Source organism: Stylophora pistillata, chromosome 8 (genome assembly GCF_964205215.1).
Source record: "Stylophora pistillata chromosome 8, jaStyPist1.2, whole genome shotgun sequence".
NCBI classification, from domain to species: Eukaryota; Metazoa; Cnidaria; class Anthozoa; order Scleractinia; family Pocilloporidae; genus Stylophora; species Stylophora pistillata.
In genome coordinates, this window is record NC_142526.1 from 25,318,311 (window position 1) to 25,341,986 (window position 23,676).

The window sequence follows — 23,676 nt, forward strand, 5'->3', positions numbered from 1 at the left end:
AATACCAGTACCTGAGCGACTGTGCACCTACTCCTCCCAAGAACGGTTAACTGATGAAAAATTTAGGGTTAATGCTGGGTTAGGGGAGGGGTGGGTGTGCAGTTGCTTAGACACAAAAATTCCTTTACAGTAAAACATGACACTTTCAAGGTCAGTGAAACCAATACTTTATTTTTACATGAAATGTTCACTTCCTGTTTTGCTCGCATTTAAAATACATAGTAAAAGTGTAAACTATATTAAATAATATACTCTTGAAAATAGAACGGTCTGTGTTCACGAGGTTTTGAATAATAGACCTTGGCAAATAATTTTTTACAGGGCAATATTCCTTTCCAACTAACAAAATTGTACTACTTTACATCTCAGTTTTGTTCCGGGCCTTTTTTCTTTTACTTTTTCTCTTGTTTTGTTCACAAATTCTACCGTTCTGAATAGGATTTGTTTTTCATACCACATTTTTTTAACGTTATTCCCGCCAACACACTTGGAAACAAAACTTCTCTTACAAATTTCAAAATTGTGGAATAATTCTGCACGAACCCTTGAATTTAATGATGTCACGTTACTTGGCAACCTCTGACGCCAAGTGGACGTTAAGTCGTATTTTAAAGACAACTCCCGCCAAAACAAAAGGTCATAGCATTACCACAGTGGTCATACAAAACAGTCACCCCCACGTGACATCATTAACATCTGTTCGAGTTCACGGATCCTAGCGTACAGAACTCCCTGTTCCTCCTCTGCTTTAGCTCGCCACCAGTTCTCCACCTCTTGCATTTGACGCTGGTGGTTCACCTAATAGAATAACAGTATTTCTTTTAATTGAATTTCATCAACAAAGCAATCGCATCGACCAATCAGAACAGTAACCATCACAGGGAGCCATTAAGAAACTAGAGTAAGTAAAAGGCTGATAGTTTCTAAAGAAACTGTTTGGAGCTGCGTCGGTGGGGGTAACGAAATAATTTGAATATATCAACAAAGTTGAAATGGTAAAATGGCCACCGTTACGATTATAAAAGCTGACGTTTCGGGCGTTAGTCCTTCGTCGGAGCGAATGACGAAGGGCTAACGCTCGAAACGTCAGCTTTTATAATCATAACGGTGGCCAATTTATCATTTCAACTTTGTTGATATATTCAAATTACAGAGTAAGTAAATACGCGTCAACGATCTAATACGCGAGAAAGCGCGGGTGAAAAAGTCGCGAGAGGTATTAATTTGTATCTGTTTTGGAAGACGTAGAGTGAGTGTTCCAGACCACTCAAAGAGCGGCGAATTAAATCCAATCTCTTCGTCCTCAGGGGACCATTAGGACTCAAATCTGAGGTAATATCTGAGAATGCAAGTTGACAGTAGTGTGACAGAATGCTGTCCTGTGCTTGAACGTTAAAGCGGACAAACATCCCTTAAAGAGATGTCGGGGTACAAAACTTATGCACACATTAACTAAGCATACCACCCAGTCCGTACTTCCAGAACTTGACGAATATTTAAAGTAAGAGAGGGTGATTTCTTGTCAGGGTGAACTAAGCAGTTTGGGTGTGAGTGGGTACATTCTTATCAAATTTTGTGTTGAAATCTGCCTGCCTTCCTTTTTTTTTTTTTTTTTTTTTTAAGTCTTTACACCCTAACATCAGTATCCAAATTCTCTATACTGTTCTCCATACATTTCTTTTGATACTGGCAAGGAGAATTTGTTTTCCAGTCAAAGTTCTCTGGGTTGGCGATCATTTCCTACATTCTCAAGATCTTAATAAATGACTCAGCTGTTTTACTGTAAGGAGAAATTAGATTCTGGTCACTCTTAGGGTTTAAAGGACTAAGCCATAATGAACGCGCACCTGTGTAGCAGCTGAAGTCTCGTGCACTTGATGGCAATTTTCATCTTCAGCTACTGGTTGCGCCTCAATCACTGTGTCTAACACTTCTGCAACAGGTTTTGCTTCTATGATTGTACCCGAAGAGTGGAGGCCGGTTCTGTTGCCAACAGGTCTGGCTTCGATGACTGTCTCCACGGACCCGGTGTCGCTGATCTGTGTGCGGGAACTTGAGCAAGTTCCACTTGAAGCTAGCTGCGAGAAAGGCGCTACATAACCGGACAAACCAAAAAGGATTCTTAAATTAACAGTCGTATTTGGGTAACTGCAACACTGTGTAGCATAAAAGTTTCGCGTATTTTTCGGAATGTCGTCTATCTGGCGCTATAAGTTGTGAATTTTTGCGGAGTTTTTATTGTTTTTTTCTGTTTTGTTTTGTTTTTTGTTTTTTTCGCTAATGGGATCTTGACTTTAATGGATCGAATGTTACCCGCAAATCTAGTAAAATGTTAAAACCCACAAAACATCCCGGCATGCAACACGGTAGAGAGAATGCCATTTTTGGTAAGGTTTGGTTTTGGGAGAATTTAATCCTCCGTATATCATACTTCTGCAACTTGTAAGGTATACTTACGGGACATCCCTCCTTTGCTTTCCAAATGGTGCGTGCAGTCTTCACATGGACTCCTCCCCAGGTGAGGAGAGCTCATACTTCGTAAACGACGGATCCCTCGATCATTTATGCAATTCTTTCCTAATTCAGGATTACACCGTTCGTGTTGATCTATGAAAGGCATATTGTACCCAGCAGAAATCTGTCCAAGTCTCAATTCCAGTTTACTCAACCCTCCTTTTATTACACCGCGCATTTCTTCCCGTATGTTATTTCTGCTGTCTTTCAGGCTTTTACTAACTTCGCGACTGTCCTTGGTGCGTTCATGTTTTTTACTTCGACTCCCTTTCTCTTCTGATTGTTTCTCTTCTTTCAACTGTTCCGCGAGTCTTTTTTCAAGCCGTAGAAGTCTGTGTTCGAGTCTTCGCCGAGCGGAGTCGATTTCTGCAGTACAGCGCTCTTGCCACGCCTCAAGACGGCTCAGCTGCGCCTGACACGTGCCGCAGTGACTCTGGTTACAAGGTGTAGGTCCAGAATCAGCCTAACGAGAATAAGGCATCGTTCTCAAGTTTGCATCACGAAAGGTAGCATGTTCCAAGCCCTCATTCAGTGGAGGCGAGTGAAAGAGCGTACGAACAACAAACAGTAGTATTTATTTGCCTAAACCCCTCCATTCTTCGCACGCCCGTATGGCTTTTTCGCTCATATTCCCTGACCAAGAACTTGGCACGGGCTATACCAAAGGTAGTAGGTCGTCTTTACATTACTATTACTATACACTAGCTAACATACCCGCGATCACCGAAGCTGGCGGATTACACGCGCACCCAATCGTTTGGCAAAAATACGTTGAGAGTGCTTAACAGGCTGCAATTGTCTACAAGGAGAGAATATGCACTTCCTTTTGACATTTTTCTTAGTGGTGTTAAATGAGAAGACTCCCTCTCACAACACACCCTACACTTTATCATGATCACCTGATTTATACAAGCACCTGACTAAACCTTTCATTATATAAACACATTCGGGATTGTCACTGATCAGAAGGGGGACCAAGACACAGGTTCCACTGCAGTTTTCATTCGAATACAATAGTTCTATGATTTAATTACACTTTCTATTCTCTCATAGTTACACCAGCAAAATTATGATAAGTGAGAAATTGACGAGGTTTGTGAGGACCGAGTATAGATACTAGAGGCGGTGCACGGAGAGGTAACTTTTGTTCCCATCATACCCTTCCCAAATCTTTCCACATCTGTTCGCCGCATGACACTACTAACCTCGATATGGTGCTCAACCTCTTTTCGTTCGTTACTCCTTCCGTGTTCATCGGTTTTTCTTTTGTGATTCCTGTCCGTTCTGCCTTTCTCCTTCTCCTTCTCTTTTTCTTTGTGATGTTTCTTTTTCCTATGTTCTCTGTCTCCATCGTCCTTGTCTATATGTGTTCTATAGTCCTTACCATCTGAGTCTACGTCCCTTCGATCTCTTCCCCTTCTTGGTTCCGATTTAGATCTGCGTTCTTTGTGTTTCGTTTCCTCGCTGCGTTTCTTTTCTCGAGATTTTCTCCTTTTTTCCTGACAAATAGTGCAGTCCGATTCACTTCCATCTTTTTCGTCACGACGTGAATATTTCTTATCTTTTTCTTTCTCTTTCCGTTTTTCTTTCTTTTCCCATTTTTCCCTTTCTTCCTCGTGACCTTTTTTATCTTTCCTATCCTTTTTCCTTTTATCTTTCTTTTCTCTAGTCTCTTCTACCTCTCCTTTTTCCTTTGACTCTTTTTTCACTTTGTGTACACCATTCCCCATCACCTCCCCTCCGGGAGATGAAAATTTCCCTTTAGGCTTTGCACAAAATAAAGCGCTCTTCAAGTCCGGGTCACTGGCGCTCCTGAACAAGGAGAAAAAACCTTTTTCCTTTTTGGTCTTCTTCTGGGACAGGCTCACTTCTACATCATCTCTGCTTGGAGCGCTGAAGGAAAGAGAGAACACATTTTATCCATCCACTACGAAGATCTCCATAGAATCTCGCGTTTGTCTTAGGTACATTCCTTAAAATGTTAGTTTTGAGAATTTCTTAGCTCAAGCAATATCCCCTTAAAGAGATCAATAAATTGTCGTCTCCTGTCTGCTAGCAATTTATAGATAGTGTAGGGAGAAATGGTAAATTGATCATTCAACGAAGTCATTGTGAAGGAGTTGAGAGAAGACAAAATTCCACGTGAAGTTAACAACCTTTCGCGTGCGCCAACACTGCATTCGTCCCAGTTTTTCTGGCTCGTGTCCAAACATATCGGCGGATCGGGAAACTGGGCTACGTATTCTCTACAAATTTAGTCGTGTAATGAACCAAAATGAAAATCATATACAAAGTAAACATACATGAGTCTGTGCCGCTAATGAAAAATGTTGGCTTGCAGAACAAAAATCCAAGACAAAATAATGACATGGAGGCTTGCGAAAAAGATAACGAAGCACTAATATTTAACCCTGTTTTTCTATTGTTCATCATTTTTTATTGCAACAGTTTTGAAACTTGGCAGAAAATATTAAATTGAGGGTTCAATTTAAAAACCTGTGTTAAACACGACAAAGCACTAAATATTTCCTTGGCTAAGACTTAAATCAGGTAAGTTAATGATACAGACGCCCAACCACTCGTACAACTTGCACGAGAAAATGAACCCTCAAAGTAAAGTGAACTCTGTCCTAAAAAAAGCCAAAGAATCATAGATTCTATACTCTACAAAACGCCTTCGAAAGGGGATTTTTTTCTGTCAGAGAAAATGGCATAAGAGCGTCTCTTTCGAGATATAGATACTTTCTGATTAAAACAAGAGAGAAAGAGACTTTCATACTAGGTGTTACAAAGATAACGTTAAAAAGATTTATCATTTCCAAATGCATTATATTCGCATTCATCAATAAAAGTCATTCCTCTGAGAACATTCGATTAAGGAATATTTTATTCGCTTATGATCGATTGTAAATTCCCAAAAGAACAAGAAAATTAGCTTTATATATATCTTAAAGAATATTCTTCCTTTGTGTTAATAAATTTGTTTATTTAAAAAATATTAATCAGAACACCTATTGAGGCAGTGTTATCTTCAGTCACCAAAAGGCCACTCTTTCAAGAGTTGTCCTTGTTACTTCTTACAGCGACCAATGAAACTAGTTGGTAATAGTGGTCCAAAACATCGTCTATGCAATTACATAAGTTATGACAATTGTACCTCGTTTAATGAAGAACAGAGACAGCATTTCTAAGTTTATGTAGCCAGTTTAGCCTCAGGCAAAAGGTCATATTGTTTTCCAAACTTTGCCAACACTCAATTCTTCTTTACCTGTGCTTAATAAAACCATGATATCAAATAAACATCCTTAAAATACCTAATTCCTGATGAAACCTTACAACAAGGAGCCACAACAAAACACTTTCCATTTACATTATTGCAATCTAGACAACATTTTTGTCTAAATTGTACTAGTTGGTTCAACCGTGAAAAAAATCAGATAAAATCAAAATTTTCATAAGCGGTACTTGATTTGAACTACTGCCCATGTAAATTTCCCGTTTAAAAAATGAGTCCCTTAAACAATTCTCGTTATCACATGATTCGTTTTTCATACACTTAAACGAGTTTGGAATTAAACGTGATTCAAACACGCCTCGCTTATCTTAGAAAAAGCTCTAGAAAAACTTCCCTGATTTAAGTTCTTTCAAAATAAACAGCTTATCTTATATAGACTTCTAAATGAGACGTTCCTGCCTTTTGTGAAAGCAATGTACTGTGAAATCGTGTCGTGTCGATTTCTCCTGTGTATAGTTTGCAAACAGGCGATAATCGAATGAAATTATCTATACAATGAATTGCTCCATGTTAGTCAGGCACTCAAGTCAAGTTTAGTAGATTTACTACACATTGGTCTAAAATAAAGACCACATTCCATCGACCGGTGGAAAGAAAAATTGACTACAAAAACCGGGCGAAGTGTAGGACTACCCAGGTTTCAACAGAAAAACAAATTATGCTTACACGGGGATTATTTGTGCTTAAGAGACCGCCTGAAAGGTAAACCTTAACCTATCCAACAAGCTGACATAAACAGCCTATATATACAGTCTTACAAACTATGCAGAAAATCTTGATAACATTTTATAAATCGCTAAGGATGCGATGGCAACCCAAAACATAAAGTTCCGTCATCAAGAAGTTACCGTCTAACCTGCTCAGCGCACAGATCCAAGGACTCAGTCCTCCTCTAGACATCCAGTAAACCTCGTGTTTAAATTTGTCGATAGAGTTTATGAACTCAAACTGTCGACGAAAAACTGAGCGGTGGTCGACGCTTGAGGAACGTGTTTTACTGCGCGCGAGCGAAAATGGCAGACTAGTGCCGCGACACCTTGTTCTCCTAAAGTGGTTGTCGTGTGAATTCAAATGAAACGACTTCACACTCGAAGGAGCAATTACAACACCCCGGACAAAGGACCGCCCACAAAGCTTCCAGCAAATACACTAACAATGGCCATGACGTTTAGCTCGCATAAAAGCTAATAACGCTGTTATAACACTCCCTAACACAAACTGGCAGTTTGTGTGACTGCATTTACATTGTCATAGTTTTAAACCCAAAGTTGAATTAACTGGGTCAGATGCTAAATCATAGTCACTCAATGCATATCTCACTCTGAGGTATTAGGCAAAGTTGTTAACACATTTTTAACATCTTATTAGGTTTCATTTAATTAAACAAAACCCGCAACTTTGTCAACTCCTAGTTAAGGGGGCTTTGAATGGGTTTCAAGAGAAAAGCTCTCGAATTGACAGGAACTCAAAGCTACAATTTGCATTTGAACAAAACAAAAGGACAGCTTTCAGAAACGATTTCGAAGCATTTAAAATCGGAAGCAGTATAGTCATTCAACCATCAACGGAACCCGTGATCCTCTGAATAGTTAATCCCTTGTAAATTTTAAAACAAACAGTTTAATTCTTGATGTATTGGAGATAGAAATGAAATTTTCTGTCTTTGCTGGTCACGCTATTTCATTTCGTCCTCGTTCACCCGAAACTCACTCATTTTTTTTATATTCCACAAGGCTGTGTTCATTCTAAAATTAGCTGGAAAACCGACCCCTCGGGCGAATCGCGGTATCTTTTAAGAGTCTACCCAGTAACCCGAATAAATGTTTTGAGCGTTTGCGGTAAAACTCCAATTTCCTGTTTTCGTTAATACAGTTAAGTATATTGATTATTTTTCAAGAAAATCCACGTGTACTTGATCCAAAATGGATTTTTTAGATGAGATATGAAATCCCTTCCACAGCCTATATTTCACAGCTCTCCTTTAGCGAACCAAAATTGGTGATAAAGAGCCTGGAAAAGAGAACTTTATGATTCACAGTTGCACAGGTAGTTGCTAGTCTTTCGATTGACCGGAAACTTGAGAAAACAAACCAAAAAATTTCAGAGTTGGAAAGTGTTTGTTAATTTTCCTGAGGTTACGCCACTGATTTCTTCTAAATTGAGGTTATACGGTAACCCATCTTTCCTAACCTTTTTGCTTTCTCCTCTTTTACTCGGGAATGCAGCCTCTTTGATTCCCGTCGTCCATGATGAAAACCTGGATCAGAGCGTGCTTCTTCCTACAGTGAATAGCGAAAAGAAAGACAAAATGATTCTCATTCATTACTGCAGTGTATCCTTGTAAACCACTTGAAAAGATTGAAGTAGATCAGGACGAATTCATTCCCGGCCACCTGTCTACCCTTTTCAATGACAACGAGCGCTCTAAACGTCAAAAACTCTTAAAACACTGAATTACTTTGTTACACTGACGTCAATCAAACAAGTAGGTCATTTAAGAAGGTTCAAAAGTGCTGTCCATACTGTGTCTGAGGTATAATTGATGGCCGGATTTAAATTACAAGATGAATTACACTTTAAGAGCTTTGCATCATGTCAACCAGTTATTACTGACGGCAACCATTTAATACACAATCGTAAGTTTAGCGAGGAATTTCAAAGTTCTCATCATTTCATATCATCCTTAAGCACACTGAATCACAACCTCGTTCCCAAGGCCTTCTCGGGAAAAGGCCCTGGGAACGAGGTTGATTGAATCAACCAGAAAAATTAATTCCCAGAAGGTTTATGACTCTTGCTGTTTTGATTTGCAATCAGCAAATCAACACAAACACTAATGTGTGACAGTTTAAAGTAAATTTCAGCGGAATAGTTGGGAACATTTTTAAAACATTTTACAACAACCAAGGTACTGCAATGTGTTCCTGACTTAAGCGTCATTTTCCCTTCCAATCAGATTTCACACAAAAAGAAGAAAAAAAAAAAACCCATCGTAAATTAGTCACGTGACTTTCCCCTCCGTTGACGCGGCTTGCAAACTCTCATTTCAAATAGCAAGCCCTTCTGAACTGAACCTCTTTTAACTACTTTCTATGGTTCGAAGTATTTTTTGCTAAAGAAGTCCTAAAAACCGTAGACAGGGAAATCTTTGGCGAGGACAAGGCCGGAAAGTTGTCATACCTGTGATTTTAAGCTACTCTTTGAATGAGTCTTGCGCGATTTTTTCAAGGAAGCTTTCCGCGTCTTAATGAAGTCTCGTTCAATGGAACACATCTCGTCGTACTTAATGGTGAGAACTTTCGATTTTCTTTCCTCTTTTTTCTTCTTGCCCCAAGAAAAACGACTTGAAAAGTCTTGTTTCTGTTCTTGTTTCTAAAGGAAGCAAATCATAAAAAGAGGATACTACAGGGTAGCGTAAAGATATGAATTTTATGTTCTAGTGGCAAGATAAAAATCTAACGAGTGAGCAGAGTGAACGAGTTACATTTGTTCTTCCGCAAGAACATAAAATTCATATCTTGGAGCTAACGTATTACTTTCCTTTTATTATATAAACAACAAATAAACATGTTAGAGATTCAAAAGCTTATCACTACAAATATCAGTCATTTCAAACAACGAACAAACCATGTTTCGATATGACACATTCATTCAGCAAAGTTTGAAAAAGCGGAAATACACCACCCGGTTCCCGGATGCAGTAGTCGTCTAGATTCTACAAGTGTTTTAGTTTCGGGTAAAACATTCCCATCCATATAATGAGTATATTTATTCAGTGTTCGCCAAACAGTTATCCGTAAGTATTGAACGAACCGCAATTATTCCGATGTAAATATTTTTTCGGAAACTTAATCAGTAATAATAATAATAATTATAATAATAATAATAATAATAATAATAATAATAATAATAACTTTTATTTATATAGCGCTCATATCCTGAGCTCATGGCGCTTTACAACACTGTGCGGGGGACTTTACCAGACTTCAAGCAGTTTACAATCAATTAAAAGTGAATCTAACAGATGCCCCCTTCCCCCCCAATTCCCAGTAAACAGGCCAGACCACATCACAGTAATCTCGTGAGTGGGTTCTTTAACGTCCCCTGCCTAACCAAATTAACCAATTACTAGATGCAGGAGACGGGACCTACGGTTTATTTGTCCTTATCCGAGAAGACTAGAATGTCTATTCATTTCTTGATGTTATAAAAAGTCCGGCGCTCAACCGGGAGGCAGTTAGCTCAATTACAATTAGGTCGTTACGTTAGTAACGTAACGATTTCAGTCATGGCGTTCTAAAATTACATTTGAAAATGAGAGCGCAAGAGGATTAGAGAACTACTTTCCTCACTGCGTTTGGACCGTTATCGTTGCATCAATTTTACTCAACCCTCTTAACATTTGCGTGACACTTGTCACTTAATCAGCCCCAGATATAGAACAGAACTCTTGGGGGAGGGGAGGGGGGCTTCCTGGGGTCCTGTAAGGACGGATACGGTCAAGTTTTTAAAAACTTGACCTTGGCGTCTCTGATCTGTGTGGAAGACTTGGAAGATTGTTGCCACTTTTGCATTCTGGGTGTTTTGCTTATTTTAAAAAGATATCTGAGAGTTAAAAGAAGAACATAAAAATGTAACAAAGCACCTAACACTGACAACAGTGATTTTTCTTTATAGCAGATGACAATACTGTCCGACCGTATTTTAAAATGGTTTACAGAATCCACAATCAAACGTGAAAGCGTTGCCTAAGCTATCACAATCAAAGTGCAAGTGGTGATGGCAGGGCAAGCAAACTAATCCACGCTGCATATCACCAATTGTTATCCTTTTTTCTTGGTAACGGATTTATTCATTTTATTGATTTATTTATTTAAGGATCTGTACCAAGTACTGAAGCAGAAACAATAGGACATGGGTCCCCTACGAGGTTTAAGCTCCAACAAACCCACCCATCCCATCCCAGGGGAGGACATCCATCACACAGTAATCTCGTGCGTGGGAAATTAACGTCTCCTGCCCCTAACCCTGCAGGAGACGCGACCTCCATTTATTCGTCCCTATCCGAGAAGACTAGAATATCTAACCATTTCTTGATGTTATAGAAAGGTAGCATATTCTTCTCAATTATTTTAAGACCTTGAGTGTTGGTCCGGCCGGGGCTCGAACCCTCAACCTCCCGCACAACAGTCCAGCGCTCTATCCATTGAGCTAACCGGGAGGATGTACCCCTTTAACCCTTAACACCCTAACAATCAATTTTTATTATCTCCACATTGTTTTCTGTACGTTTCCAACGTTGTTCGACAGTCAGTGGCTTTAAAAACTGGTGATCATTTCCTAATTCTCATGACCTTTTCTTTTCATTAATTCCAGGGTGATAATCTGAGGAGAAATTAGAACTCAGCCACTCTCACTAGATTTCGGGGTTGAAGTGTTAAAATAAATGGTGCTACATCAGACAATATTTCTCTGTAATAACTCACATCGGCGTCTCGGCCCTCAGACAATGGTCCCGGTCTCCATAGCTGAGAAGTAGTGGTATTAACAGCAGAGTCTGTCACACCACTGAAGAGTTCAGACACATCTAAACTATGAGGTCTCTGTTTCTCTTTTCTGTCTTTTCGGAACATCTAGGGGTGATAATTATAGAACAATCCATCTGTATTTAATCCTGGGTGGAAACCTTTTTTATCTAATTATCTAATAATTTTTTTAAGAAACCAAGCCCAATGCTTGTTTGTATCTCCTGGAAATCTGAGATCCAGTAACTGTGGCTAAATCGACCACTATTATCTCTAGAACTTCCGTCTCGGGAGATCGCTCAAGTCGCCGGATTCATCACTGTTTGTAACGCAAGTAATTCAAAGAATGGAAATGTTGTCCGCGACTAGTTCAAGGATTTTCGGCAGCCAGAACATTGCGCGATGAGCCTTAATGGATCGAGTCAAACAGTTAACTGATTGGCCATCTATCAAAAATTAAGTTGTTTAGCCAGCCAACTGTATAGAGAAGACGGCTATGAATTCTACAAATATATACAATGCATATGAGATTAATTGGGTGTATCGCGTATTTTAACGCTTTGAACAATGCTGGCTTCGAATCTCATAGGCACGTCACCCTTGTCGTTTGCGTTTTCTAGTTTGATAAAATTTTAAGGAAAAAATTCACTGCGGTTACAAGCGGTCCTGGAGAAAACATGATCCTGTTCCCCCGAGAAAAACATTTTAACAGTCACGAAGCATTTCGATTATTACTTACCTTCCGAGCGTCTCCTTTAGTTGGACCTAATAGCTTGGCAATCGATTTGAATCCATTTTGAATGGCTAACTCCCTTGCAGTATCACCAACCTTGTAAGGAGAAGGAAAAGATGACCGTAGTCAGCTTACATTCGTAAATAACAGAGGCATATGTATGACTATAAACTTGTTCACATCAAATGGATTAGCCGAAGATGTGTGAAGTTGACCTTGAGAGGGGGATATCCGTATAGATTAAAGGGAAAGTATGCACACAATAAAGCCGTGTAATGTGCCGAGACCCAGTTTTAGCTGACTAAACTAGGTACAAACAGAGAACTTGGAAATTATATTTTTACTCCTTTCTTCTGGGGTTGAATCCAGAAAAGAACCAGAAATTCCTCAGGGTGCTCGTGATGCTGCCAGAACACAGATAAGGGCGACGTGACACGCAAAGGACACGTGATGCTAGTCGATTCTACTGCAAGTACCACACAATGGTAAATAATCATATTAACCACTGGAATGATGTTACATGAAGACAATTTTCCAAGGCATAATGAAACTTAAAGACATTTGAGGAAATAACTCGTCTTTTCGAAAAAATTCTTGGCACTAACGTCTTCCTTAAAGAAGCAGCGTGAATTAGAATCGACCAGACGATTATCGTCTTGCCGCGACAAAATGCAAAGGTTACAAACTAAATCTTGTTAAATGTGGAAGGCTTTTCACGATATTCTATTATATGAAACTTCCTTACTTCAAATTTCTAGTTATCTCTTACGTGTGGGCAGGAAAACGATAAAGTGACAATCAGAAATTAAACAACAAAGAAACCAGGAAAGCGAAATTGAAATACAAATGGAATGAATCAAATTGGATTATACCTTTAAACCCTCCCATTTAAATTATGAAGGATTTGTGAATGCCAACTATCTTGAGTCACTTTCTCAGGCGGTAACGATTGGGAAATACTTTGTAAACTGACATAAACCAATTCTAAAACTGAGTTTATTTTTCCATATTAGCTGTAAAAATGTCCAAAAAGCAAGCCGCAGTTAAATGGTTTATCTTAGGTGAACGACTTTGTCAGGGACAGTTCCGTTTTTCATTGGCAGTGTTCAGCGGCAAATTTAATTATAACATAGCCAAAGTAAAGCGCGCGCTCTGATTGGTCAATTTAGCGTTCCCCATTTGCCCATGGGTGTACGCTGCTGACGTGAGCAAATGCAAAGACTATTTTTCCGCGCGCGCTTGTTTTTTCTGGTCGCGTAAGATTTGTTAATTAAAAGAGAACTCTTTAGCTACAATGTATCAATGTTATGTTATAAAACAAATGGTAAACACCACAGCGTACACTATTGAGTTATGGATGCACTTGGGAGGTTTGCTAAGCACTCAAGAAGCTAGAGTCGCTCTCGGCTATCGCCTCGAGCGACTCTTACGCTTCTTTCGTGCTTAGCAACCTCCCGCGTGCATCCATAACTCAATAGTGTACGCTGTGGTGTTTACCATTTGTTAAATCCCGTCAATCCTCGTTGTACTGCAAGAAATCGTTTACACCGAACCTATCTCCTCTCAAACCTCACTCGATACATCATTTCTAACTATCACTATCAAGTTTTCATTTGCTTACATTATTCCTGACAGTAGTGGAGCTTCCTGCATTCAGTAACATTTCGATGAGTTTTTCGTGTCCCATATTGGCAGCAATGTGTAGGGGGGTGTTACCATCCTGGTAATAAAAAAGGGAGGTACCATCCCGGTTAAAAAAAAAAAAAAAAGCTACTATTGCAACGAATGATCTCTTGTTGTCCTCCCCTTCCTTTTCCAGTCGCGAGAGCACCATATGCAACATTCTTCAAACTGAAAGTCCTCCTCCAAAAAATAAGAAAGTAGTACTCTAGCTACCTATCTCAGAGAGAATTCACGTGTGTTCAAATCTTTGCAGTAAATATTAACGGGTGCTGTTGAACTACAGGTACCGAAGAAACAGGGAGCGCAATAAAAGCCAATATAGCGCCTGTTGACGAGGAGAATGGTCAGTTAACCTTTTTCCTTCTCTCTGATGTGGTGTACCGAGTTTTAGTGACGAAAAATTAGAAAAAGGGGACAAATATACCAACATATCGAACAAAAATAACCCCCATCAAATCTCTTGCCGAATCTTCCCATTCGTTTCTTCTAGTCAGCGCTTCCTGTGTTGAATGATGCTGTTATACGACTGATGGCTCCTTTAAGTTAAGTTATCTCTTACATTATTTTGTTCAGAGATGTTGAGCTCAGTGGCCAAAAGTGCTTTACAGACTTCATCGTGCCCGTAGCGAACCGCAATGTGCAAAGGGGTGTCACCATACTAAAATGGGAAAACATAAACAACATGTCGAAACAGTTAAACAAAAAGAAACGCACATCATGAATCATTGTTTGTTCGAAACATAACATATTCACCGTTCAAACTTAGTGGAATTTGTGTCAACAATGAACACCCATTTAGTCGGAAAAGCCCTTTTTACTAAAGGACTGTCACTATAAACAATCTAACTTGCACTTTAAAGCATGTTCTAATTAACACTTACTCTCCTCACCGAAAAGGTCAGGTAAATATCAATTGTCACATCCGGGCTTAAATGAGATATCAGGTCCCGGAAAATTTGCATAGAATTCCATGGTCACAAAATTATCCTTTTTGGCAACATAACTGTCACATGTCACTCCTGATCAAGCACTCAGTAACTACTTACATTGTTCTTTACAAGTGCATTGCAACCTCCATCTAATAAAACTTGCAAAGTTTTGCAATGGCAGTTTTGTGCAGCTAGATGTAGACTGGTGTAACCAGTCTGAAAGCAAAGAAAGCCAAATGAAAAACAATGCTATAAATTATGAGAGAGAGTCTTAGTGACCGACTCATTGCCAACCATTAGAGACCCTGATTGGGTTTGTTTAAAACAGTTGTTCGTTGCAAATTTCAGAGTTTCATTTTAGTTTAATGTATCAGAATGTATTTCTCAGGTATTATCTAAGGAACAAAACTTCTTCAAGTGTACAGATCCCAAATCTGTAGACCTACCCGGTTATGAATATTTATATTGCACTTCGTTGCCACTAGAAGCTCAACACATTTACTATAACCATTCCAGGCTGCTTCATGAAGAGCTGTGTTTCCATTCTACGAAATAATCAAGTGGAAATTCTCCAGAATAAATCAATCAACAGAGTTTTCTCAAACATTACGTGACTGAAGTCTACACCAATAAAACAATTAGAATATAGAAACAAAAACAAGAAAAGACTTAAAAAATGCTTTTTCTATTAACAAAACCCATAAACATTACAGAACTTAGAGTAATTTTACCTCATCTTTCTGATCAACCAAGCAACCAGCATTCAATAAAATGTGAACAGCATCTGTATGGCCATGAATAATGGCACGATGAAGAGCAGTCATTCCATTCTGCCACAGGCAAATTTAAACATTAAAACCACTGTAAAACAGACTTTTAATCAATTTCCAGACAGACTTTGAATTTTCCATATTTTAGAGTTTGTGCATAGTCAATTGGTTTTTGGGAGGAAGTGGAAAATAGATGTGGAAAAAAGTACATTTTTCCACACAATAAAGCATCTTAATGAATAAGAAATAATTTTCAAGATTTCTCTACCTCATCTGTTATGTCCAGGTCAGCTCCTGCCTCTACTAGAGCCTTCACAGCTACTGCCTGGCCTTTATAAGCTGCATAATGAAGAGCAGTCTTACCATTCTGGAACAAATTAATGAAAATATGATCTCCAAAACTGAAATGATTCAGCCCATATTAGTTACCAACTGAGAGCTTACATGACTTAGATAATCTTAGGGGAAGTTAATTGAAGAAACCTCACAAATTTAACCCTTGAAACAGAGTGTCTTTTGTGTCAAATCTATAAATGAAATCTATACAGCCTAAAGTAATCATTAACATTATCTTAATCAAGAGCAACATGCAATTTCTCGAAAACATGATTACATACCCAGATGTTAGGGAAGGAGGTACACTCCCTTATTTAGCCTTAAAAGGTTTTTGCTTCACAACAGGCAATGGTTTTTGGGGTCTTTAATCAGGGTGTGTTAATGCAATGAAAGCCAAAAAAAGGGGTGTGAACTTGGTGGTATGTCATCCAATTCTGATTGAATATATATCAAAGATGGCTTTACCACCAGGGTGATAAACCATTATCTACATGGCTTTGTTGTCATAAACAGGGTAGAGATCAAGTTTTTCCTCAGACAGACTTAGGGTCTTAAGGCCTCAGTGGCACCTATGCTATACATCCAGCCCTTTGGGTTTTTCAAATAAACGGACTAAACAAGAAGGGTTTCCTAATGGGATGTTCCACTATGAGCTTAAGAAAAAAAGGGCTACATGAATGCATCCCATCTAAACCCCTCCTTTAATAATCACTTACTTTAACATACAAAAAAGAGAAATTCAAAATCTTGTTACCCTGTCTATTCTGGAATTGACATCAACACCCAGGGCAACAAGCCGTGAGATTTCTGATATTTTATTGAGCTTGACAGCAATAAGAAGTTGATCACCACCATTACTCTTTTTGAACATTCGTTTAAAGGATCTTTAGAGCCTTGCAATACTAATCATTTAGTGCATCACAAGTTTGGCCAATGTAAGTGGAAGTGTCAGTGTCTTTGTTCACCTGTAAAATTGATTTATTTTCCAAAAATTAATAAGTTATTAACTATTGCCCTACAAGGCAAACATAGTTTTTTTTCTGACATACTTGTCAGATAAAACTAGGATGAAACTAGGACAAATTTCATTTGATATACTCTGTTTACTGTTACTTCAAAGCACTTCTAACCTGAACTGAGAAACCCAAACAGAATATGCTCCACATACAATTTTCACAGGTAGCCAAACAATTATTTTTTGCAAAAATCAGTATGAATAAATCTTCAAAGTACAATTTAAAGTCTTTGAAAAACTATTCAGACTTGTTTACTCAAACTAATGCCAATGATTTGATTACTTGCCATTAACAAACAAGTTTCTGTACTCAATTTCAAATTTTTGCACCAAGTTTGAACTTTCTTCACTACTTAGAAGTATTGAAGTGCTCTCAAATAATTCATAAGCTGAATTTTTTGTACGTGTATTAAACACATACACAAGTTTGCTCAGTTTTAGTAAAAACTCAGAGAAATCCTTTAAATAGAGTCCATATGTCACAAATGCTCACTTTGCATAGAGAAAGAATTAATATTATCTCTGTAAACTTTTAGTGTTACATGATACAGTTTATACTTCTGATTTCAGTCTGAAGCATCTGCTTTGAGTTATCAAGGGGGTCTGAAGGCAGAATCACACTGCTCAACTGGAAAAGTTTGGCCAGTCTCGTTTGAGCTGGTTCGAGATTTAGGAGACTGGGGTATCAAAACAATTACTTTCAAGAGTACTTAAGAATACATTGCAAAAGCACTACCAAATGGGTGACAAGGAAATTTATCAAATTTTAATTCACAAATGTGGGTAACAATTAAAAGAACAATTTGTTAGTTAACTCTCGAGAACAGCCCTATTTAATGTGATGTCACTTGATAGTTAAAGGTGCTAATTTTAATGCAGCATGTCTTGGTGAATGGGACAATCACTAAATCATCACAACTAATTAATAGTTCTCTAAACACCGCATTTCCACATTACAAGATATGAACCAAAATTAAGGACAGAAAATTCTTAGTGATCACTCTAGGGATATTCTTAGCAATCAGAGTTTCAGAGCATAAATTTAACAGTCGAACGATTTCTGCGATTAGGTTAAGTTTCACGCATGCTTAAAATTTTGGGAAGATTTTATCTTCAACAGGCGGTAGATATAAAAAATAGAAGTTACTTGTAACGGTATGAACTTGAACTCGCATCGCCAAAGTGAGATTGGAAAATAAACCTGACTTTGATTGCACAATTCAACAACGCAACACGTAGCAAAGGGAACACATTAGCTTGATAATTCAAGGCCAGAGAACAAAAGCGAATTCTGTCTAGGTTCTTTGTAACTGATCTCATTGCGTTGAAAGGTTCTCGAAGACATACCCATTATACCATCAGGACCATAAGCAAACGCATGAAATTTTTTACTAAGATAATACGGTATAACAAGAAATAGTTTAATGCTGTCATTGCTGATAGCTCATGGTTTATGAGGTTAAAGAGAAAGTACCACCGACAGTATAGAAACAAAACGTAAGATCACAAAGAAAGTCTGAAGATGGTCACTAGCGCAAAATGGTTGTATAAATTTTATAATGTTGATTAGTTGTAAAACAACCAATCAACAAAAGTTGCAATGGCTTAACATCTATGACATTCCTACATCAAAGAAATGGCTTGGAGAGCTTTATTTGCCTTTAATTCTAGTTAAGCCTAATGTATGTAAACATAATGCCGAGTCACTTGAGTGTTCAAAAATTGTCTACAAACTCATCGTCGACACAGTAAGTCGATGCGGTCTAACCACATACTTCGATTGAAAGTCGTCACGTGTAGTTAGAACTTCCCGTAAATCAATCCGTTAAATGTAAACATCCCAAAGAAAAACATACAAAAAGTGAGCATGCTTACCGGCCGTGCACTAAAGGTGTTTTGTTGCCTTGGTATGTAATGCGCTGAAAAAGCGTTCCTCTTTCGTCTGAAAGTGAATGAAAAAGATACAAAAGCTCGTTACGTCCCGTACAGTACACTGCACGCAGACAATAAGTGAAAATTGTCAAACACAATTGCCAATAACTTCGACAGCCCACCGAAGGTGAACAAGACAAACAAAGCGGAAACCACAAGGCTTGTCACAAAATCAAAGCAACGTAACGTGACCAAAGCAGAATGCGTGATCTTCCAGACTTGTCACGCACATTAAGCAGTGGGTAATTCGGATCCGGCTGTGAACCAGGGATTGCCATTAACGGGAAAATATTCTATCGAAGCAGCTTATATGATAAATAATGACATTGTCATGTGGTGAACAAGGTCTCCTGAAATTCTCAGAAAGCAGACAGAAGCTGACAGGAAGCAAAGAGTAAATTTAGAACATTTTTTTTAAGCCTACAGGGTTTTCTGAACTGAGAAACAGTCAGTACATTGTGAGGGCCTGAGAAACACCAGTAAAGTTTCGGTTCTGAAAAGGGTTTCTGCGGAATTTGTGCCTTCAAATATCCTGATTATGTAAAATAATGGGATTCGTAAATTTTACCATATCGATTTCGGTGGTCGGTACGACCTCATCTAGTTTTGACATTCCTGAGAATCCAAACATGGAGTGAATAATAATTGAATCAAGAGAATGGAAATTCCCTTGTTTAAGTCATAGTCCCTCCCTCCCACCCCCACCCCCACCCTCTACAGGAGAAACACCTCAGGCTATGAATCAAATTCCAAAAAGAAAGGAGACGCTGTTATCCATGTCACAAGCATGAATTATCCTGGTGATCATTCCTCTCTTTGTCACTGTTAAGGAAGGTTTTTTTTTTTTTCCAATATTTGTCTTCACATTTTTGCGCACGCCGCGCCGTCGGAGTGACGAATCTGATTGGCTGCACACAGCGCGCGCTATAGCCTCGCTTTATTTCGTCACAAAGCAAAGTGCCTCCGTTTTTTTTTATTGTGGCGCTAATGTTGTTTAGTTGGAACAGGCTGTAATGGGAAACACTTGGAGTTCCTTTCAGTCCAGAAGAAAGGAAAGAGCTTATTATAAAAGGCGAGTTTATTTTTATTACTGATATATATATATTTTTTTTCACGTGCAAAAACACAGAAAACAGTGAATTGTGATAAAAATGTGACGGAAAAATATTCTATCGAAGCGTTCACGTTAGTATCAGATCAAGAAAACATGTTCAGGGGGTGTTCCCTTGATCAGATAGTATGTGTCTAGACCACATCTTCCATTTCGTATAAGCAAGATTATCATGGGATGTTTCTTCAAGAAAATCTTCTACAGGATGGTAGGAAGTAGCGAACCGTAAAAAGAAAATTCTCTGTAAACAGCAACAAACCTTACAGCTTTAGTTTTAGGTAGAGCATTATGCCTGCTGAAAAGTGCAGTTTACGGTAAATAATGTATTCTCAAAATTAAAACTTCGATTTCTCAGCGCCCTAAATCACTTAAGTCTTCTGTGGATCGCTTCTTTTACACTAAGTATGTAACGATGGGGATCACGATCAACTGTATACATCTCATATTTTCCCATAAGAGGCGGTGTTCGTTAATGTAAGCGTGCTCTGGAAATGACGGCAGAGTTCTGTGTCCTGATGAGTTGGATATCTTTGTCACGTCTTTGATTCTCTCCAGCATAGGTCTGCCAGTTTCCCCAATTTAAACTTTACTGCGCTTTGCCACGCCATCTTATCTAGTCGCGTCAACGGCGTCTTTTGCCAGTATTAAGTACAACCTTGATGTAGTCTACGACTTGAAAACACTGAGCGCCTAAGCTTGTTGTTGTATGGTTGCGCTTAAGTTGTTTGGAAAGACGTTATTAAAACTGCAATGGATCTGAACTCGGTGGCCGGTCTAGCGCTGGTGGTCCGTTTCCAGGTCTTCGTTAATTTTTGCGAGAGGAAGGAAGGATACACATTAGAAGCAAGAACAGATTGTAGATAATATATGCTTGTTCTCCTTAGGTGTGACAGAGGGGTTTTTTTTTTCCCCGAGACGGTTCAAGTGCTGCGCTCGTATATTCACTTGACAATACCGCGATTTGTTGATTATGGATGGAGAGAATCATTCGCTAAGTATTGTTAGTGTGCGTAGGCTTCCCGTGTATGGCGGTAATGAGGCGCCTGTCAGGTTCGCTTCTCTTGTAACTGCGGTGTCAAGGAGGGCGAGTGATCCCGTCAGTCTCTATGGTGAAGCGAAAGGAAGGTTGTGATAGTGCAGATGCTACTAGCATGTACAGTCATAGTTTTCACTATCCCAGACGGCCAAGGTGTCATCTTCGAACCTTTCCAAGTACTAACTAGCCTTCTAGGATAAATGTATTTATCATCTGTTCTTCAAGACCTCTAATTCTTCTTTTTGATTACTCACTCAATTATTATTGTTAATTATACTTACGCGGCTCAATATTACTCTGAATGATAACTCGAAATTATCAATAATTTCTCCGAATTTATAAAGAATTTTGCGGGTCCTTGAAACAAAACCTTTGCGAAGAAAATCTATAGAGTTTCCACAATTTGGTGGGCAACTCCAGTATTAAAAGGATTTATTTCAAATAAGTCCTTTTATACTGGAGCTGCCCACCAAGAGTTTCTTGGCTTCTCCCGCACTCCCCTCGCGACTTTTATTGCTTCACTTCTTAAGGGTGCACTTTTTTTTACTGGAACAGGAGGTTAAAGGAGAGGCTTCAGGAGGCAGAGGAATACATTGATGTTCTTCAGACACAACACCAGCTTGTGAGCAAGTAAGCATTTTTATAAGTAAAAAATTCCCTAAAATAAAAAATTTAAATTGAATGAAAAATTAACGGATCCACTGCCAAGGAAGATTGTGAAAGTTTCGAATGCCGTTTAAAAGGCATTCACGGACAAGAAAATCCAAAGCAGCCTCGTGTTCCTAACGCTACTCTCTTCAATTTGACGCAGTCTACTCGATCAGCAACGAATACCTTTCCCATACTCGATGCCATTGACTTGGAAAGCCTACATGGAGAACAAAACGGCTAAAATGGAGGAAGAAATTCGATCTTTGAAGAAAGAAAGTTTATTAAAGAAAATTGCACTGGATACTACAGAGGAAAGATGCAATGAGCAAGACGAGCAAGTAAGGTAAGCAAGTCCTCTTGCCATATGGACCAAAGACTCAAGTCTTTTTCCTGACAGAACATCCCTCGAATAGTAGTAAAGACACTTACTGTAGACGAAGCTAGCAAACGGTCACAGCGGCACGGGGGGGGGAGGGGGGATGGCGTTAATGGGGAGGAAGGCCTGTGATATGCTTCCTGTTTTCTAGAGGAATATTTTCATAATAGAACACGGAAGCCCAATGGATAGATAAAACTGGAACCCGATAAAAACAGACCCCCCAAAAAAGGATACTTGTAAGAAAACTGTTGGCATACTGAAGATAGTGAGTTAGGCGCAATGCCGAGTACTTCATTTGATCAACAACCGTGATTTTCAAAGGGGAAATAAAATCCCCTACATATGGGCTATCGAATAATTTTATAAGCATGGCAGCCCAATAAATCTGTCAATGATCACAATTTAGTTGAAATTAGTACTATTTTGATAAAATACAAGTATTGATAAAGAATAGATCATAGCAGGTGAGCTGGAATCAACCAAATTACGGAGAGAGAAATTCAGGCTTCGACGGCATTTAAAAAGGTGCCTCCCAATGCAACTACTAGATACTCCCAGGTACTAGGCTTCCGGCCTGAACTCAGCTGGTAGCAGCGCCTTAATAGAACTATATCGTTGGTGCAAACGGGGTAAAAACATTACAAGGGAATACAAAAAATGGTCGGTGGTCGTATCGAGAGTTTAGTCAAGTTGATGAGTTGTAAAACATTGGCTGGGTCTTCAGAAAAATGTTATGTCAACTTCCCAAGGGTAGTCTAGAAAAGAAGCCAGGTCGACCAACTATAACAAGACTAGAACGACTATAACGACTATAACAAGACTCGTTCCATTCTTTTCTCTATCCAAAGGCCGTTTATTTAAGTGCCACACAAACTGCAGTCCGCAATGTTTCGTGGCACATAACATCCTCTCCAGATAAGCTATCACTGAGTCATTACAAAAAGTATAAAAAGTATAAAGCCTGGTAACTCTTTTCCTTTACAGAAAACTAGAGGAGGATGAGATTAACCTTCGGAGAGAGACTTCAGATGTTCAGAGAGAGTTGTGGGATTTAAAACTACTAGTAAAACGGGAAGCCGGTCAGTTCTCTCTGTTTCAAAAGAATCACACACTGGACAATTTTTCTATTGCCTCACTTCCAAATCTTTATTTCACGGACTTATAATACGAACAATCTAGAACTAGAATGATTTTACTCAGTCACCAAACTCCCATTCTAACCACTTCTCAACACTGACGAAAATTACTGTAAAACAAGAAACCCTTTTTTACCTCTCCCTTCTATAACTTGCACGCTAGTTTGATAACACACTATAAAGTAATTTTTGAAGATCTTCATAACATTAAACGAACTCGTATATTATCAAAAGCGGTGTAATGTCTTCGTAGTTGTTTTCTGGTAGTGTAAAACTCATGTCCCAATCTCCACCATTCCATAAGAGATCTTCATTGTGGAAATGACTTGTTTCATCCAACATGACATGACAGCGTAAAGACTGGGACGCAGGCGAAGCGCTCGAACCCAAACCTCGCAGTTGATCTGCAGTCCAACTTATCTGAAGCCCACTCTCAGTGAACCACTAAATCGAGGAGAGGCCATACTAGGAACCATGGAGCTACGACCAAAGGTTCAAAGTTCCTTTTTAGAGGGAGAGTATAAGGACGGAACGGAGATAAAGCTGGAAATTCAAAAAAGGGCGGAAAACACATACTGAATTGGGACGCAAATTGATTGAATTTTGACGCAAAGCAAATCGTTAAGTCAGT

At 38.9% G+C, this 23,676-nt stretch overlaps 2 protein-coding genes across 2 annotated transcripts; one reads left to right on the forward strand and one right to left on the reverse strand.

The window, feature by feature from the left end:
• Positions 1-150: 150 nt before the first annotated feature.
• Positions 151-18,911, reverse strand: LOC111334813 (uncharacterized). Its single transcript, XM_022940638.2, has 16 exons — positions 18,676-18,911; positions 16,540-16,750; positions 15,718-15,816; positions 15,411-15,509; positions 15,126-15,224; positions 14,797-14,895; positions 14,310-14,408; positions 13,689-13,787; positions 12,074-12,163; positions 11,296-11,442; positions 8,990-9,181; positions 8,000-8,088; positions 3,720-4,407; positions 2,458-2,977; positions 1,848-2,092; positions 151-798 (listed from the first exon to the last, which is right to left on the reverse strand). The coding sequence occupies exons 2-16, from the start codon at positions 16,654-16,656 to the stop codon at positions 658-660; spliced, it is 2,823 nt and encodes a 940-aa protein (XP_022796373.2). The 5' UTR covers positions 16,657-16,750; positions 18,676-18,911; the 3' UTR covers positions 151-657.
• Positions 18,912-19,659: 748 nt separating this feature from the next.
• Positions 19,660-23,278, forward strand: LOC111333877 (uncharacterized). Its single transcript, XM_088730086.1, has 4 exons — positions 19,660-19,804; positions 21,435-21,509; positions 21,691-21,873; positions 22,894-23,278. The coding sequence occupies exons 1-4, from the start codon at positions 19,746-19,748 to the stop codon at positions 23,072-23,074; spliced, it is 498 nt and encodes a 165-aa protein (XP_088586212.1). The 5' UTR covers positions 19,660-19,745; the 3' UTR covers positions 23,075-23,278.
• Positions 23,279-23,676: the final 398 nt, after the last annotated feature.